Consider the following 20,136-nt stretch of genomic DNA (forward strand, 5'->3'; position numbering starts at 1 on the left):
ATGTCTGCATCACATCGTCACCAGGGATGAGCAGCAGTACAGCTGAAGGTACAAGTGGTACTCCTTTTATCCTACACAAAGCGGTCACTAGATCTTGGCTGAAATTCTCTTTTGAAGTAGCTGTTTGGTCGGATTCTTTTTTTTTTTTTTTTGTTATAATGTTGTAGGTCTGCTGCTCTGTACAAATATCAAGTGTCTAGAGGGCTGCTGAGGCTGGGAAGCCTCTTGTCTATAGGAAACTCACCTTCAAATACCTACCCAGTTCAGATGAAATCAAACTTTTAAGAAAATAATCCACTGAGTTAAGACCTATGCTTTTTCACCAGGTTGATGAATCACATACACATTAAAATTACTTCTGCGACACTTTGGCTCTTCTGTTCTTCAATACAGAGTTTGCCACACTGTGAAAGCAGAAGAGGAGTGAATAAATGAGAGTCTTTGTTATTAATTAGATTTTAGAATTACGTTAATGAGCCAGAAAAGGAGGAGCCAAGGTACTGGCAACATCTTATTCCTCCTGTGACTGCACGGGCAGGTGATATAGCCTTGATTTCAACTCTCAGTCTCCAGGACTTACATGTACCCAACCAAAATAGCTTCTGCATGTAAAGGTGGATATATCTGGCTCACAATTTAACAAGGGCCATAAGAAGCAAACCTTAGCACCTGGCACAAGGGAGAATTGCATTGGCCAGATGCTACTTTTGTAATGATGACGCCTTTTAATCACATTGTTCTCAGTCCATCCTTTCCCCCTGCCCTCTGTTAGGGACCCTCTCTCTTCCTGAGCTCAGCTCCTCACATTTCTATCAGCAGGAGGGAACATTTTGGGCTTTCTACAGGCAGACTGGGAAATACTTGTGCTGGCAGAGATGGCAATAAGCAGCAAGGAGCAGGAGAGTCTTCTAAACAGCCCAGCATGTTATGGACGATGATGTCTGCTGTGTGCTCTGTTAGCTAACAGCATGTACACAGCAATGTGAGCATTAATTTGGGGGAATTAGGAGTGAGTGAGGGTTTAGTTTCATTCAGGCTGGATTTAGGATTAGCCATAATAAAAATACACATACTGGGATCATGTGGTTTTATCTGTGGCCTCTGAGAATCACAGGCTTCCTCCTGCTCAGCCCAATTGGTGTATGTGACAGTGTGGTGTGGTGTATGGCTGACAGTGCTGTTTCAGAAAATGCCCATTGTACAGATGCGGTCACTTGTATAAAACCTTTGTTTTATCCCCTGGCTCAGCTTTATGTACAGGGTGAAGGGTACTTACCTGCTGAAGGAGCACTTCAAACGCAGTGTGGATGTACCATTGCCCTTACATTAGTGCCACTTGCACAGCATGAGCACCACTGGAAGCTTTCCAAGGACCAGGCTGTTGTTTGGGGTTTTCAGATGAGAAGCGTTAAAATTGACAAGCGTAAGCCACGTGGTCGGTGTCCTGCTGAGCCTGATCAGATAACCTCTCAGTGTACCCCAGGGATGGCAATACTGCACACCATTAAACATGTCTCGGGTGCCCAGGATATAAATCTACAGCCAGGTTCCTCTAGCACGGGAAAACACGGTTAGTGAGCAGCGGGAATAGCCCCCCTGCAGTGTGACTAGAAGATTGTCAGCGTGGAGCTGGGCACAGGGCAGCTGCATCCAGAGCCACAGACAGTCCAGCACAAGAGGGAGCTCCACTGTGGCTCATCGCGACAGCCGCTGCTGCGAGCACTTGCCTGTGACTGCATCAGGAACTGTTCCCCTCACATAGCCACTTTGGTGATGGTAACATCTCTTCCTCATTCCAAAATGGACAAAAACCCCTAAAAACACCACCAGCAGCAGCAAAACAAACAAACAAACAACCAGACCAAAGCCCCCAAATATTGGGAAAAAAAGTCAAAACAATATTCAGCTCAACAAACTACAAAGAAATAAACCAACAAACACTTTGTGATATTTGAAACCCTTTTCTTTATCTTCAAATTCATAATACATGGTTTTAAATTAATTATTTCTTTAAAAAGTAATTTCAGCCCAAAAGAAGAAGTCCAGGACTCTTTACTTAGACATCCATCTAAGCTAACGAGGACTTCTCAGTAAGTTTTGAGCAAATTTTCCATCTGAGGAGATAGCAGATGAAAAAAAGCAACACTCCAAATGTGCAGGTGTTTACCAGCAATTTCAGTGCCTTTTTCAGCAAAGAGGCTGTTTTATTGGAAAATTCCTGCTAAGGTGCAGTCATGTGACTTGGCTGTGTCAGTAGGTTTTTGGTCCAGTACTCCAGCTGGTATTTGATCCTGCTTGGTTTATGTTAGGGCCCATCTGGTTGCTAAGGAAAGGAGTTTATGAGAACAGGATCAGTGCTAGGGACAGTTCTGCTGCTGGGCTGAACCGCTGGGGTTGATCCTGTTGCCAGGAGGAGTGTTTGTGTCTCGGGCTGATAATGCAGGGGGTCAGAAAGGGAGCACAGTAAGCAAAAGGGCATCTCCATCCTCCTTTACAGTTCCATCTGGCCCAGCCTGGCGACCTGCTCAGGACTTACCAACTGCACTACCTTTAGCAATGTGTGACCACCCCACCTCCAGCAGAGATATAGAGGTGTGGGAGCATCCCAGGTACAACCCTAGTCCTGGCAAGAATGTGGAAAAAAGCAAACATTCATCTCCCTGGGGCAGTGGAACATGGGAATCCCAGGGGAAAATGGAGCTCCCTTGGGGATGCTGCAAGTAATAGGACATGTGCACTGCCAAGTGGGAGGTGGAAAGGACACTTTGAGGGCTCTGTTTAGACCATGTCCAGACACTTCAGAAGAACATGAATACTATATAATATATACATTATATGTATATATACTATATAATTTCATATAGACAAGTAGATATACCTAGATACATCTCTACATAACTAAACATCACGTATGGGTACACTATCGACAATGACATTGTCTTAGTATAAAGTGATAGGAAATTCTCCTTTCATTCTTTTTCTAACTTTTTGTTTTGGAAATTTCAAATAGCACAGACAGTTTTGGCATGGAATAACGCTGGAATGTTTTCACCCACATTCCTTGGGAAGGGATGAAGTCTCAGGGCACCTGTTCCCGGCAGTCAGTGCTCACCAGCAGAAACTGATTCTGCCAACAGACTTTCAGGAATCTCAGGGCAAAGAGGGTCTCTCTTGGGCCAGATCAAGTTCTCATCCCCTGCAGCTTATCAGCACTAGGAATAGAAAGAAGGATCAATGTTTATGTCAGAATTTGTCATCTCTGCCCTGTCAGTGCAAGGATGGTCCTGAAGAAGGCCACCTCAGCTCACCAGAAATGCTTCATGTTTGTAACAACACTTACAATTCCAGCATAGCAATAATTCCACTTTAGTGTGCTCTGAATGCTGCCATTCCCTGTGCCAGCTCTAAGCAAGCAAAGGGACAGTTGTGATAAGATGAGGCTCAGATTGCCAGAGGGCAGGAGTATGAACACACCGGGGAGCTCCAGGACAAGGGAGTCCATAGGGAAGAGTAGTCAGCCTGGCAGGCAGCTTGCCTTTGACAAGCCCTGGCTTTTCAAAGTGCATCTCCAGCTTTGAACACTTTTCACTTTTTGCTGGAGTCCAACTTCTTTCCATAGCTAGAAGGATTTCAAATATTGTCCATGCTTCTCACAGAGTCTTCCCTCTTGCCTTCTTTCAAAGTACCCCAGGCCTCAATTTATTCAGTATGGACTTGGACACAGCAAAGTGCTTATCTTTTAGCACTGCAAGCTGCTTCCCCCAAGGCTTGAGTTAAATCTACTTTAATAAAAACACAGAGCTTTAGTCAATTGGGACACAAATGATTTCTCTTCTGCACTATTGGAATGCTGCTTTCTAAGTATGTTCAGTACCATATTAGAAGCAAGTCTCTAATTGGCCATATAGTACCAAAGACCTGACTATCTAATGTGAGAATTCAACATCATGAAAACTCTGAGAATATCAAAAAGAAGCATGGGACGACCACAGGTCATTTTCAGCCATTCCCTATGCATTTAAACCCCATAATTACAATATTATATTTAATATCAGGGGACAGTGGTAAATGTGATATCATCAGAAGACCAGAATAATCATCCTAAAGACAAAATAAATTAATCATTGACCTCTGTTGTTATAATGAGGATTTCACAAAAAAACCCTAAACATATTGAAGTTCAATTTACTCAAGTGTTCCATGTTCTTTATCTCCTATAAGGCTCTGAAGCAGAGTTTCTTTAATAAAAATGACTGATGTACACCAGTTGCTCCAAATTACACATTTATATGTATTCACTAGAGCCCATGTAACCCATCATGTGCAATATCACCAGCTTCTGCTGCTGCTTTTCAGTGAGAGAGGGGATCAAACTTAGAGTTCTTTATTTACTCAGAAATGAAACAGAGTGTGTCCCCCAAATACAGATATGAAAATGTCAGTGTATTTCTGGTGAAAACATAACCAACCAATTTTTCTCTTTATGGTCTGTTATATTCATATCACAGTAGCACTTTCACTGTCAGCAAGGACTGCTTGGCTATTCAGGGATCAGAGTAGAGCAAACCTAAATAAAATTGCCAGTCTGGACAAGGACTGAGCCATAATTACTTTCAGAAGAGTCTCCACTGTGTAGCATACAATAAGAGAAAATGAGGAGAAACGTGAAGAAAGACAAGTTTCACACCTGGTAACTTCCCCCAGGTGGATGTGGCACAGGGAATACAAAAGTCCTTGATGTCCTCTGGGTGGTGGCAAGAAGGTGATCCTCTGCCAGTGCCTTTGGACTGGGTGGTGGCACCATATCCCCAGGGTCCTCTGGTGAGACAGAACACTGCCCTCACATAGCAGGGAGAGGAGGGAATGAGTGCAGGGGTCATGGACCAAGGTGTTTCTGCCCAGCCTCCTGCTCCTTCTCTTTAGGAAAAGGAGGAATGGGGATGAAGCCCTGCATCCATTCATCTCCTAGATCTTTTAGTTTTGTAACACACACACACACACACACACACACACACACACACATATGCTTCCTCATTGGCAATTTTTTCTGCCAGCATAACTGGAGATAAAATTACAATGACACATAATTACAATGAAAAAGCTGGCTAGAAGTCATTCCAGTATTGTAAAACAAGTCCCATTTATTTTGTTTATTAATTAATAAATAATTACTTATTCGCAAATACAGTTGCATTGATGGAACGTGCTGATGCCATTTATCTTCTTGGACAGATGACTTAGGAAGGCACTGAACACCCAAGGAGGAGCTGACAAAAATCCGTGCACATAGGCCATTTCAATCAAACTGAACTCTAAAACAAATCCAGCATTTTCCATGAGGAAATTCAAGCCCTTGGGACAGAGCCATGGCTGTGGAATGGCAGTCCAAGTCTGCCATGTGACAACTGGACTGCTGGCATTGCAGTCACCCCACAAGGAGCAGGAGATTCAGAAGGAGGCAGTTCTGGCCCTAGAAGCAAAGTAAATCAGGTTTGGCCTCAGTCCCATCTGCCAAGGAAGAATCACCACGGCAAAGGAGCCTCAGGGCACCAAGAAATGCAACATGCACAAAAGCCACACGCAGGAGAAGAAAGCAGTGAAAACAATAGCCCCTGCTCCCTTCAGCCTGCTGGGCTTCTGTGCACACCAAGAACCTGCTGTGTTCTTTAATCCTAGCCACTGTCTGCTGGCAAGGCAGAATTTAGCTTGGTTTGCCTCAACACCTCTTTAACCTACAACTTAATGTCACTGTCACAAACCAGTGCTTTCCTACAACTGCTTTCATGACTATTGCACATTTCCCATAGCACCCCTCCCCCAAAGAAAAGGGTCAAGTCACAGCACTCATTTTGCCTCGTACTGACCTCTTCCAGCCTTGTTTCCCCCAGCAGCAATGGAAAACATCCCCCCAACAAACACAAACAGAATAGGGCAAGGAAAGAAAAATGCTTCCTATTTGAAAAGGTGTCATTTGTCTTCCTTTTAACACACAAACATTTTGTGTTCACCATCACATTACTGCTGTTTCGCTGATATGCAAATGGCAGTTTTTTAGGTAGATTTTATACATATATATATATAAATATATATATAGGGTTATAAATATATATATATATAGGGTTGTTTATGTGGATGCATGTGTGTGTTTGCACACACACAGTCCTACAGCCTAGCACAAGGTTGGCCAGCAGCGTGGTCTAGGCCAGAGACAGGTTTGCTGATGGCTTCCTACTCAATACCAGGCTGGGACCTGGAGCAACACTTTTATGATATCATTCAATCCCTGTGGCAAAGTGCTCTAGGGAAAGCTTTGGATACAAGACAAAAACCACTTTCTTATCCATTCTTAAAACTCCCCAGTTCTGTTTGTTTCATTTCATATGATCATTAAGGTTGGAAAAGACCCCTAAAATCATTGAGTCAACAGTTAATTTAGCACCAAGTGTTCACCACACCTTTTGAACATTTCCAAGGATGGTGATTCCACTACTTCCCTGGGCAGCTTATTCCAATGACTGAGCACCCTTACAGTGAAGAAATTTCTCTTAATGTCTAATCTAAACCTCCATGGAGCATTACACTTCAGGTAATTTCCTCAGGTCCTGTCACTTGTTACCTAGGAGAAGACGATCACCTTGCTCCAACAATTTAGCTACAAATTCTCTGGGTCAAAACCTGCTCTGGGACCTGTTCAGACACACAGTCCACTGTGAATGCAGCTCCCTGAAACTAGCAGAAAGGGCTGACTGAAAGAAGAAGCCCTACTTGAAATGTATTTTGTATCCAAGCTAGGACTGGCTCCTCTTCAGATGCCAGAATTTCAGTTCACCTTAACAGCAGAGTGAAAATTACACCCTGCTTTCCTTACATACCTAGAAGCAGAGAATGGAGAATCCCATTCTCCTCTTAAACAGTAAGAGTTTAAGAAGACCCTTGATCAAGGGGTGCAGAAACAGGCATATCTACAAAACAAATGGCAGTCAAAGAGGTAAAAGGGACTTTTAAAATACACTCATACATTTTTGTCATCAAATTACCATTTTTTTTAATCTGTGCACAGGTACTTTTTATCCATAGTCTTCCCTAGGAAAGGAAGTTTTTATCCTGTCTTCTGAGAGCCTACTTCTTGACTTGTGGCTGTTAAGGGCATTTAAATTTGTAACATCACACACACACACACAAAAAAAAAAAGGCTTGTGCACTCTGATAGGCTTTAAGGTTTCATAGGTTTTGTCTAAATGCACCATGAAAAACTCTAATGGATCTATTTATATTTTAACACATGGATGAGATTCTGCTCTGTACTCGACATTATGCTGTATAGAGTGACAGCAACAGAAATGTGCAACATGAATAGCACCATCAGTTTACAAAACGTTTGTGACTAAAAAAATATTCATAGTAAGAGCCACTTCCCTTAATTTAACAACTTGAAAATTATTTCTTGTTCCTGAAACAGTCTTGATTTTCAGGTTGTTTTTTTTTCTTTAATTTCTTTCAAAATGAGCCCTTTCTCATGGAAGACTGCATTTTGAGTTCCAAGTCAAGGTTCATTTAAAAATGTTAATATTTTCAGAGCAGCATCACAGGATAATTCAGGCTGTGAAAGATCTCAGGAGGTCTCTGGGTGAACCTCCTGCTCCAGGAGGGTCAGCTCTGAGGCCAGCCAAAGTTGTTCAGGGCTTTATCCAGTCAGGTGTTGAAAACTTTCAAGGGTGAAAACTGAACAATAAATGTTTATTCAAATATGGGCATCTGGCTGAATATGCTTAAACTCCAAACCATATCAGTACAAGCTTCTCCATTTCCACCCCACACCTCTGCTGCAAATCACAAAATGCATAACAGGTGAAATGAACCTTAGAAAATCATTGAAGGCTAAATCCAAACCCCACTGTAATCAATGAAGTGATGCCCTTAATGTTTGTCTAAGAGAAATGTTTTAGTAAGTGGCACTGATAAAAGGAAGGGTCTGGTGGGACCAGGACAGGTCATGAACAAATGGCTCTTGTCAGGGTTGGAGGAAGGCTGAGAGCTGAATTCAGGTTAAGGAAGGAGAGAAACCACCAAGTGTTGTTCTGTGACCTAAGAGAGGCTTCAGCCCTGGGAAATATACTGAAGAAAAACTCTGTCATAAATATTAATACTGTGAGAGTGGAGCTCTGCCTGTGTCCTGTCTCCACATTGTATTTATTAACAAAAGGCCTGATTCATCTCTTTCTTTTCAGGAAGTCAAGAGCTGCTTCACTGAAGAAAATCCTGTAAAGATTGCCTAAGATATGAATCAGGCTGAAAGTCACTAGCATAATTCTTCCTTAGAGCTTCTGCATTTCAGTTGTAATTGGGGAAACAGTATGAAAATGAGACAGAAAAAAACTAAGCCAATACTTCAAATATAAATATTTATAAGCAGGCACATTACATTCAATTTTTCCATCTTTTCACCTAGGTTCCCTCATTATCTATGATGATAAAAAAGACCTTATGCAAGGATGAGTGATATTTTCATACAGATTTTTCAAAGAAAAGGGATAATTCAAAGAAGTAATTTTCTAGAAATTAATACTTCAGACATTTTGAATATTTTGTTTGCTTGTTTGTTTGTATTAAATCACAGAATTCACAAGATCAAAAATAGGTACATTTTTCAGATATTAAAAGTTAGTTCCATGTTTCAGTGGGAGCCTGAAAAAAACCCAAAACACAGTTCAATTACAATAGCAAAGAACTTCTTGTCCTAACAAACAATTAAATACTGTTGTGGGATTTCATTCAACCTTGCTCCTCACCAAAACATTTCAGGCCAAGTACCAAGATAACCTGAAGTTTTAAGTTGCATTGTAAATAAACCCTGACTCTGAGGGAACCTATTTGGATGTTATCAAGAAATATAAGGAATTCAGCAGCATGTTAGTGGGCACTGCAAAAATATATGAGAAGTCAAGAGCAGCTGCAAGTGTATTCTGGTTGTTTAAAAGGGTTTTTTTTTGACATGGCTGTTGTATTGTGCATCCAGTATACAATCTTCTTGTCAATGACATTGGGGCAATCAACGTGTGCAAAAAACGGATCTTGCATATATGGCATATTTGTAGCCACATACTTTCTACCTGTCAATATAGCTCAAAGGCAGTGAGTGAAGAAAGTTCAGGAGATGCAGCATCAGTCCTAGGTCTCATAGGATAGATAGGATGGTCTCACAGGTTTTATTTTGTGTCATGCAACACATCTGGGCAATAGGATACTTGCTTTGGCTATCCCAGCCTCCTTAATGGCAAAGCAGCAGCAGCAGTAAGCAGTGGCTTGATATTGTCACATGTATTTGTCTAGCTGGCATTGCCCCTTCATCTCACTGATAATTTGGTGCTTACTCAATTTCACTTTTCTTCAGAGTTGTCATCACCTTGCATCTTTCACCATGACAGCTTTCATTTTCTTTCCCACCTAAACCACAATGAGATTCAGACAAAGTGTTGTACAAACATCAAATCTGCATGTGATTTTGTGTGCATGTGTCTGTCCAAACAGTTCTTAAAAACAGTAGCTGGCATGTTTTGTTACTTCAGTTTTCAAGATACTCCTTCAGCAGCAAAATCATCTAAATCAGCGAGGGTGACAATGCTAGTATTTTGGGCTGGCCTCACATCCTTCCCTAAGTGAACTTGAGTTTCTCCAGCATCTTGACGGTAGGAGTAGGAGGCTGGTTCAGTATAGGGCTGAGCATCCACAGATTCAGTGTACCTGTAGTCCTGCTGGCCATCTTCAGGTAGTTCAGCTGGTTCTGGTCCAGCGGGCACTGACCAGCCAGGTTCAGAGAGCTGAGAAGGTGATTTCAGCACTGCTACCGATGAGGCTGGTAAAGGCAGCACTCTAGGGTAGGAGGCATAGGGAGAATTCTTAATTTCTGAAGAGGTGGACTGGTGTAAGTTCTGTTCCAAGGAAGGGACTGAAACTTGAACATATTTGCCAGTTTCTGGGTCATAAAATGTCTTTAAATTAACTTCGGCTGGTAAATCAACTACGTAGTATTGACCGGAGTCAGGGTCTTGCAGGAGTTTCCTCTGGGTGGAAGAGGGTGAAGGGCTTACTGCTGGTGCAGCTCTGGGCTTTCTAGTATTGGTTTCTGTGGGAGTAAAAGTTGAGTGAAGGGGAGGATGAAGGAGAGAGTATCCTGAGGGTGAAGCAGATACTATTGTCTCTCCAGAATGAGTAGGCTTTCTCCCTACAGCATCTGTGGGCTCGCTCTGATGTTTTTTCTGCTGCTCTTGCATTTTTTTTCTCCTGCTTGCCAGCTTTTTAGCCCGACGTAGAGCCTTTTCTGTTTTTGGTGGCACAGTGGGTGGCTTGCCTCCTGGTCTCCCACCAAGGTCCCCAGGATCCAGTCTCCCAGCTTCCCCTGCAACATCAGAAAGTAGATTCCTCTGTGCTGAATCAATTATCTCTTCTTCAGGCACATAAGCTTGCCTCTCTAGTGCCATGTTCAATGAGGCAGGGTTTGCAACATCCTCTGTCCCTCTAAGGCCAGAAAGGGTTTGTTTATCTGACAATGAACTGGCAGCAAGAGCGTGCATCATGCTTCCTGACCTGGGGCTTGCACCAGCAGAGCATGAAAGACTGTCTAACAAAACTGGTGCACCTTCTGTATATAGGATGTCCTCCAAGGTGTCATTGGATACAGAAGAACACGTGTGGTCCTCTAATATGGAGCCAGTCACAGGGGAAATTGTCTCCCTAGTGATTATTTTTTTCGCACAAGAGCCCCCTTTGCGGTTAGATAAATGATGATTCTTAAAGTAATTTGTCTTTCTTTCTGCATGATAGCTGGGGCTGTTTTGTGCTTGATCATTTTCCAGACCTATAATTGGCTGTGTTAAGCTGTGTCTTGCCTTTGCAGGCTTCTTTTTACTTCTGCAGACACTTTCCTCATTCATTTTCCCAAATTTATTTAACAACGCACAAGCCTTTTCATCTTCTTCCATCAGTTTTCCAGATGAAAAGCTCTCTGTATCTTCCAGAAGACTAGGATCCAGTGTTGCTGAAGTAGATCCAGGCTCACTGGCTTCTTTTTCTCTGTCAGTTGCTCCATCACTCACGTTCTGCTGCCCTCTGTGTCTCGATGCCCACCAGCCAACCTCCTGGGCACGCAACATGTTTCGGTGCCTCTTGTTGTAAACTGCTGGGGACATAAACCTACGTTCCATCTCCTTGTAACTGCTGCTCACTGTATCATCCAGGGAAAATGACCTGAGCAGGGGCAGCTTGACAGCCCTTATTACCTGAGGTGACCTGAATGTGTTATCTTTAATCATAAACAGACTGGGTTTGGTTGAGCTTGAAGATGATGGCGTTTGTGGCTCCTCAGACCTGGGGATGGACATGTCTCTTACGCTGTCAGATGCACAATTTGTGCTGTTGGCCTCTTCCCTTTTCTCTCTCCCTAGTTTCTCTTTCACCAAGCTCCTCTGTTCATTCCCAGTAACACTTCCCTCCCTCTTCTCTGCTGCACCAGTACCAGGGCTGATACTAGCACAATATTGCAGTTCATCTTCCCTGACCTCTTTCCCTCTCTCCTTCTGTCTTTTCTTACTTCCTGAACCCATTTCACTGTCAGCCCTCTGGCTTTCTTGAAGGCATGTCTGCTGCATCAGGGGCACTGGTAGAAATGGCTCCTCCTGAAGTGGCTGCTCCACTGTGGAGACGAAGGATTGCTCTGAAGAACTGGTGCTTCTTTTGCCTCGTGCTTCATGGCCAGGTGCCACAAGGTTGGTTTGGGTGTCACTGTAAGGTACATCTTCTTCTGATGAGAGCTGGTTTAGGAGTGCTTTGAAGGCAAAATTTTCATTCTGAATAGCAGCTTGTCTTTCATTTTCCTCACCCTGTGCACTGTGATTTCGCGTGGGATGCCCAGGTGTTGTATCTCCATTGTCTCTACTGAGTGGTCTCTGTACTGGATACTGCAGATGTTTTCCTAAATCAGGTTCATTTGATTCATGTCTGAACGAGGGAGAATTTTCATTATCCCTTGTGTTTTTAATCAGATCTTGGTGTTTTGAATCGTCTTGTTGCAAGCCATCTCCACTTTGGTAAAATGAAGGGTTTTCTGTTGTCTGGGGTGAATTAAAAGTCAGGCAGTTATCTGTAAAATGTCCAGTTAAATCAGTTTTACTGTCCTTTTCATGAACACTGCTAGACAATACATAAGCTATATCACTCAATTCATCTTTCTCTGTAATATTTTTCTCACTTTTGCCATGCAAAGTTGCGAGTGAGGCATTCATTTTTGTACTCTCCTGCATATTTTCCCTTGTTTTATTTTTCTCCTCCAAGGCCCTTAACAGGGGAGAAGGAGTATAAATGCTTTTAACACGTTTGCGCACATCCTTTAAATTGAATAACAGACTCGATGCTGTCAACCTGTAATTATCCCAAGACCTGTAATCATCTAAAGTGCTCTCCTCATGGTCTCTTGAAGCCATGCTCTCTATGGGAGGAGGTGTCAGTGGGATCAGCTCCCTTTCAGTGGTGTCCACCTCCTGTTTTGGTGGTATGACAGGCGTTAGGAGCTCTGTGATGTTGAAAGAGGGGCTGATCCTTCCAGGGGAATCTGCCTGTTTGGCCAGAGGAGTCACATCCAGCCCAGGGTCAGCACCCTCAGTCGCCTTTTCAGACAATGAGGTCTTGTGGCTGTCTGTGAACTCGTCCTTTGCAGTGTGTCTCTTCCCTGCTGCCCTTTCTGCAGCCCTCTGTCTCCTCCAGGGTGCAGAGGTATTGCCCAGCTGGGGGCTGAGGGATTGCTCTTCAGTTAAGGTGGCCTGGGGTTTTGGTGGAGGTGGACTGGGTGTCTCAAACGTGAGTGAGGGTGAAACCATCCTGTAGGACACAGACTGGGGTGACACAGAGGCTTGGGACAAGGCAGTGGGGGAAAGCCGAGCTGGCACTGGGGGTGGTGGCACAGAAGGGGCTTCAGGGGTAGGGGGTGTTGAGGGATGGCCAGGTAAGGTGGGGGGTGGGAGAGGAGGTGCTGGTGGGGCAGGGGGTGGCCGAGGGGGACCCTGGTGTACATGGTTCCTAGGGGGAGGTGTGGGAGGGAAAGAAGCAGGAACTTTGGTTTCTGAAGGGAGGGGACCCTGAGGTACACCTGGGAGAGGGAAAGCAGCTTCTGGCAGAGTTGGTTTCATCTGAAAATCTTTCTCTTGCTTCTTAGCAACAGTGGCTGTGACAGGTGACAATTTATGTTCATGTGTGTGAGATCCTTTAACAAATGGTGACTCTTCCAGGTATGCAAGACCTTCCTTTTTCATTTTTATGTCAACAAATTCCTCCTTTTCAGTCAATTTTTTATGATGAACCTTCCATGATTCAAAAGCACTATTCTCACTGTGAAGAAAATTACCTTTTTTTGCTGGCTCATTAACTTTCAAGTTTCTGTTTTTTAAAGCCTTTTTAGAAGAGTGGGAAAAATTTGACTTGGCTACTTTTGACATTGCAATCAGCACAGGATGATAACCATCAGAGTCCCCATAACTCAGGTCTACTTTATTGGGTCTTCTCTGTGGCTCATGTTTGCCACTGCGACAGTGGCTACCTTGACTAGCCCCAGAAAATTCAGAAAGTTCGTTGTCGATGCTTAAAATGTCTGTATCATCCCAGCAAGCAGTATCATTGCCATGATTTATTTTATGTTTTTGATAGCTATTCTTAATGGGCTGCTTATTTGCTATCAGAGAACGTCTGGACCCTTGGTCTGCAGTCTTATCAAATGTCTTAATCAGTGAGGACACTTTTGAAACATGCTTATTGTTCCTTGGACCAGGGACTGGCAAATTCAATTTCCTTTCCACAGCAAAGGTGTTGTTTTTAGCAATCCTCCTCTCCTCTGGAGCACAGTTTGGTAACTGCTGGAATGTGGAAGCCCATATTGTGTGTTCATTGTTTCTTGCTGTTAGCTTGTCACAGACATTGCTTTTCTTGATGTCATGGTTTAACATCCCTGAGTGAATTTTAGCAGACAACTGGAGGGCAAAGTCAGGTGAAATGGAAAGTTCTGGTTCATTGTAAGGGTCTTCGAGTTCTGCGACACACAAACTTTTGAAAGCCCGATCTGTGAGGCTGCTCACCTCTCTGTCTGCATCATCCAGGAGACTCCCAATACTTGAGGAATCACTGTGTCCTTCTGTATGTTTCTTATTTCCCTGCATTGTTCATGAGAGTCATGGAAGAATTATCCCAAGGGTTAGTTTCAGGTGTTGAATAGCAGGTGACTTGTGAGGCAGATCCAGCTGTTTGCAATTCACAAGCACAAAGCCATTCCTCCAGACGGTGCTGCTGCACGTTGACTCATCTTACAGAACAGCTGAAGGAAACTTTCTTTTCTGCAAAGCCAAAAATTATAAATTATCATTTTTCTATATTAACACTATTAGGCAGCATTTTTCCAGATATATCAGTCACTGACTAATTTTGTGATGCTAGCAATACAATGAACAACACAAAAAATCACTGTTATTTTGGTCAATTCAAATGGTAGATGGTTTAATTTCTAGAAAGAGCCATTAAAAAAGTGTTTTCACCTCATAGTCTTTACTTGGGCTCTTAAACAAGGACATAAAAGACAAATTTCAAGTCCTTCCCTTTCCATACCTCTAACCATAAACACTTCCAAGTGCTCTGCATCCATTTAGAAAAGAAGGTTAGCCATTTTTGGCCAGGAAGAATGAGTAACAAAATTTACTTAAAAAAGATATGTCATTGAGTACATCATTGCACACTAAGTCCAAAATGAAAGAAAAGTCGGTAAAACTTAATCGTCACAGCTTTGTCATGACAATTGCCATGAACATAACCCTTGTTTGAGAAAACAGAGTGGCACTCCAGGTAAAAAGGATTTACTGTGCATGCTCCAAACAAATAGTGCTGGGGTACAACGTAGCCACCCAGAGCAGGACACTTGGGTTGGGTTGGGTTGGTCTGCTGGAGCTGACGAGGCTGCTAACATCAGCGCAGCCAGCAGAAGGCAGGAGTGCCTCGGGGACTGCAGCAGACCCAAGAAAGCACAGAGAACATTTGGTTTCAGTTACAGAGCTACCGAGAGCTAAAGGTAACCCATTCAACACAATTATAAGATACCACAGACTTCTATTAATTCCTGATTATGGTACACAGTCAGGGACCCCAGCATTGGGGTTTTTGTCTATCTCCACATCAGTCTGAATACAGGATGGGGGAATCTTTGCATTCAACCAGTAAAAGAAAAATAGACCCTTCAGCTGTACATGAAATCTCTGCACTAAACTCTTACCAGTTTCTCTGTAAACTCTTTAGATGATTATTCTCACATTCAAGGACTTGAGCAGAGTTTTGACTAAACTACAGGGAGACAGAGTTTAAAAGCATACTCCAGAACTGGCTAAAACTTTAATAAAAGTCTGATCTGCATCTCCATTTCCTCCTACAATGGCATTATGAACTTGTGATGAGCTGCAACACCACAGTTCACACCTACAGCAGTTTCTATACAAGTGGAAGATATCTCCTTCTCAAGCCTGGAGCCACTGATTCAGCTTGTAGAACTGAGCAATGAAATGTAGATTGAGATTTCAGCCTCTCCAGGTGTCCAAATCCCTGATTCCACCTTGGTCCATCTCAGTGAGACTGTTGGAAAGGATCTGTTTTTCTCTATGATGACTCAGTGCTGGTCAAAGTATGAAAAGTAAGAGGAACTGACTTTAATAAGCTGAATAACTCTGGCTCAGTTGTTTCTTCAAATGAGAACACTCCTCACCTTCCTCTTCCATTTAAAAAATCTCAGCCAACCTTTTTTAGGCTCCAAGCATCATAGTGAATTTAGATCCTGTCCTTCCAGCCATGCAATTCCAATGACTTATGCATAACAATAGATTTACACTAGAAATAAAATAAGCCTAACAGAGCTTCGCCATCTTACTTTGTACAAAGATTTTTCAAACATGAGTTTCACTCCTCTCACACTCATACATTTTTGTGTATAAAGCAACAAGAAAAAGAGAAGACAAATGAAAGGCCATTCTGCTCCTGGTTGTGATTCTTAACTGTTATATAAATGAGAAATACAGGTACCTACCTGTCTTATAATTTTGCTTCTTGGTTTTAGAACTCACTCTCATACTTGCATTTGGCTTCTTTTCTGACCATCTTTAGTGAGGAAGTAGAAATAGTCCAGTGATGTAGATTTGACAGAAGTAGTGTCCCAGGGTGTTTCTGACCTTCAGCATTTTTTTGATCCTAAGTGAACTCTGCAATTTGAAAACAAAGACATTTGTTTGCATGATCTGATTGTTTTGTTCATTTGTTTGTTTCCATTTTACATCCATTTTAGGGCTGATTTACAGGATTTCTTACAAAAAGAGACAGCTATCCATCCCAGAGCAACAATAACCAAATACCTGGTGGGTTTGATAGCTTGTGGAGTGCAGTCAGGCTCCTAGCAAACAACTACCACAATCTCCAGCACACTCCTGTAGCCCCAGCAGGGACTGGCAGCTGAGTGAGCAATGATTTCCTGGCACTCTGCCCTTTGCAAAGGCTGGGTGATGACTCCAGGCTAAAAAGAATAATTCCTCCCTGCTGTGCTACCCTTTCAGACAGACTCAGAGGAAAATATGTGCCTCCACTCCACCTGTATATGAATTTCTACTGTCAACAAATACAGACATCAATCTGGTGAACTTGGAACTAACGCAGCTGAGGTTTGAAAGTCCATGGTTTTCACTGTCCCTATGGTAAAGGAGATGAAAGGTGGACAGCTGGCATGGTAAAGAGCAGTAAACAAAATATTTTTTTTTGCTTCCATGCATGAACCAGAGGCAGGAGGTGCTAAAGGAAAGCTCAGCCGTGGTGAATGTGAATTGCTGTCATTCTTTTGCTGCTGAAACCCCCAGGGCTCAGGCCAGTTTGCTTAATCTTTGCAAGAATATATTGATTTCTTCCTACAAGAACTGTCTGGCTCTGACATAATGCAGGTAGCACAGTCTTCTCTAAGGAAAGTTTTGAGTTAGTTCATGATATTCAAAACCTACTGGCAAAAGTGGCAACAAGGGCTCACCCATTGTGATTGTCTCCTGCACCTTGCCTGAGGAACGGCAGTTATCAGTGTGTTTAGGCATAACCCTGTACCAATCACAGCTTTTTTTTGTTTAAGTTGTGTGGGTAAAAAAAAAAAAAAAAGTAAAACTAAAGAGAAAACAAACAAACAAACAAAAACCTGTGCTACATCTGGTTGCAGCCAGATGTGACAGGGTATGCTCACTCCAGAGATGTGTAGTCAGTTCTCTCTTTGCTCAGAGATTAAATTACAATTTTACTGCTTCCGTGGTACTCTTAACTGTGCAAAGCCAACACAGCCATGGGAGATGGTGATTAAGTTCTGTCTCACTCATCAACAGGGCTGCTGACTAAATTCCAGTAGCACAATGTTTATCAGTACTTACTGGTGGTGGTGTTTGAACTAGGAGGAATCTTGGCTTTCAGATCTCAGGTCTGGAGAAATATATTATCCCTTGTAAACTGAGAACTTTTGCTGAAAAGTGAGTAGAGTAGCTATAAACACGGAGATCATGATGTAACCTCAGCAATTATTTTCCTAGATGGAGTCATTGTTACAAAAACAACTCGGCGCCACTGATTAAGAAAAGAATAGTGACTGCCACTGTCTCTGAAACCCCTGTGATGATCCTTGTCTTGCCTGGACATAATACTAGTGCTTGTGCAGTGTAATGTTTCACCCTGGAAAAGCTGTACCTGCATCAAGTGTTCAAGGTGCAGGTCATTACTGGGGCTGGATGGAAACAGCAGCACTGTACTGATGCAGCTATTCCTTGTATAGTTATGACAACAACTTCTGAGCTTTAGGCAAAGAAGCTGTTTGTGACAGATTTAATAACCTGGTAAACTCCTATTTCTTTACCTTTTCTGGCAAACATGGCAAACCAGCAAGCAAGGTGCAATATTTGAGCTTAGGTCAGTACTTAGTTCAAACATTTAAGGATGTCTGAATTTAGTCTGTTTCAAAGAGACAGGAAAGCAATTCTGGGCACCTAGAACTGCTTGGAAACGTGGAGAAAAGTGTGAGGTGCTAGCAATAGGCATCATCTGATACAAGCTACTGAAAAGGTTTGCATGAACACAGATTTCAAGCAGATTAATCAGAAACCAGCCTCCCTTCTCTTTTAAATAGGAGGGTTTTTTCAGTGTCTCTCTTAAGTGCCAAGCAAGTTGTGATGAGGAGGTTAAATTACAGATACTATTCCTGGCCTGGCACAGACTGAATGTCAGCCTTTTTTTCACTAGACAGGAGCTGGGTAAACCAGCAAACTTGGCTGGAGAGTATGACATCACTGCTGCTGCAATATATAAAGGGCCAGTTGGTTCCCCCACCCCCTTGGGCTGGTATTTGGCTGAAGGGTTATGCCATGAGACATCACAGTGGCATTTTGGCAGCGCCCTTGGGAGTTGCACAGCAGTCTGAAGTCAGCAGCATTGCATTACCCATGAGAATGGGAAGAGAAGGAAAGATTTTTTTAAAATCTTTGTGAACTGGTTTCTTCATGTGGTGCTCTCTGTGTCATCCATCCACAGGTCCACCCCCAAACTCAGAGCCCTGTGGTGACTGCTGGCTGAGGTTTATTCAGCAGGATGCTCTACTTCCACACATGCTGCTACTTCAGGTTTCCAGGGGCTCATCATGACAATGATGAGGGGGGGATCAAAACACCCTCAACAAGGAGGAGAGCTGCCTCCAAGAGAGAGTAGTGCTCAAGCCACATCTCCCTGAAGAAAGGCAATTTCTAGACTGGGGTGGCCACAAAATAAATCTATTAGCACAAGCCTCTGTTTCCCTCATCCAACAAGATCACTTTAACCAATTCTTCGTGGTCATAAAGGGAAACCAAAGCAAATTTTCCTGTTTGGGAAAAGGGGAACCACTTTACTCAAATACAAATGCCTGCCCCAACAGATGGAGGATGAAGAACTGGATCTCTCCAGCTTAGGGTGAAAATCCCAAACTGACAGAAATGGCTAGCATAGAACAAGGTGACCTCAGCTATTCCAGCACCAGATCTTTGATCATTGCACTGGAAAGCAAGGCAAAGAAACCATGTGTCTGAACCAAACCAGTGTAGGAAAGTGGGTCCATTCCCCTCAAGGATTTGGCAATTTTGTCTTGAACGGCTTGTTCTGGGCCAGAGAAGGGGAGAGACTGTTCTTGACTTTGGGCCAACTTCTGTTCTCAGTTACACTGGCATAAATCTAGAGTCATATTACTGACGTCAGTAGGATAACTGAGAACAGAATTGGTGACTGAATATGTCTGCTTCCTAAGCCAACACTGGTGCACGATCCAGAACCTACACATGCAACTGTAACCACAGTAAAGTGAAATTCAACATCTGCCAAGAGCCAAACCTCACCCCATGAGGTATTCAGACTAACATGCAAAGGAAGGGGTTTGGAACCAACACCACATTGCTAAGCCATCAAATTGTGTCCTCTGGACAATTCTCATTTTCTAACCTGTATTGCTCATCACTGAAAACAGCAGTGCATTTGGGATAAAGTAATTTTGCTCTTTTCTGCAATATTCACTAATGCACAGACCTAAGGGTGGTGTGGTAGGCATGGTATAGTCCCAGATGGCCAGCAAAGCTGGCTGCCAACCTGAATTGCCATCCTGTGGACAATATCACCTTTTGGAAATACGTTTGTGTATGTGTTAGGGAAGGTTGTTCTCATTTAAATAGTTTTTGAAATTTCACATGGAATAAAGATTCTAAGAGAAATTAAATTGTGAATTTCAAAATTTCACTTAGAATTAAGCACCCCTTTTAAATTTTAGATTATTTCACAATTTTTAGTGAAAAAAGACTATGAGAAATAACATGTATATATACTATAATAGTAGTATGTTATTGCTGTCCTTAAATCAAAAAGGATGTATGCTATTTAACATTAACTGAAACTTTTGATTTTATTTTCTATATCAAACAATACTCTGATGGCATTGGAACAAAGAGTGTGATCTTGTTTTGAAATTTCCCTAAGTAAATATTTCAGATTATAAAACCCATAAATTTCCAATTATCTTTCTAGGGGAAATGTCAT

General features: G+C 42.6%; 1 protein-coding gene across 4 annotated transcripts in view; it reads right to left on the bottom strand.

Annotated features, from left to right (window-relative positions):
• Window positions 1-5,115: 5,115 nt before the first annotated feature.
• C6H10orf71 (chromosome 6 C10orf71 homolog) overlaps window positions 5,116-20,136 on the bottom strand; it is a 31,102-nt gene continuing 16,081 nt past the window's right edge. For 3 of the 4 annotated variants that reach the window (XM_085065317.1, XM_085065315.1, XM_085065316.1), the window contains exons 2-3: window positions 16,100-16,271; window positions 5,116-14,372 (exon numbers count right to left, since the gene is read on the bottom strand). In XM_085065317.1, the coding sequence (XP_084921443.1) occupies window positions 9,570-14,198 (4,629 nt within the window). In that variant the 5' untranslated portion in view covers window positions 14,199-14,372; window positions 16,100-16,271 and the 3' untranslated portion in view covers window positions 5,116-9,569. Of the gene's footprint in view, window positions 14,373-16,099; window positions 16,272-16,421; window positions 16,443-20,136 lie in introns of those variants that run through there. The other variant, XM_085065318.1, reaches the window with a different exon arrangement.

The sequence above is a fragment of the Lichenostomus cassidix genome, chromosome 6 (assembly GCF_008360975.1).
Source record: "Lichenostomus cassidix isolate B80296 chromosome 6, HeHo_3.0, whole genome shotgun sequence".
Classification (NCBI taxonomy): Eukaryota; Metazoa; Chordata; class Aves; order Passeriformes; family Meliphagidae; genus Lichenostomus; species Lichenostomus cassidix.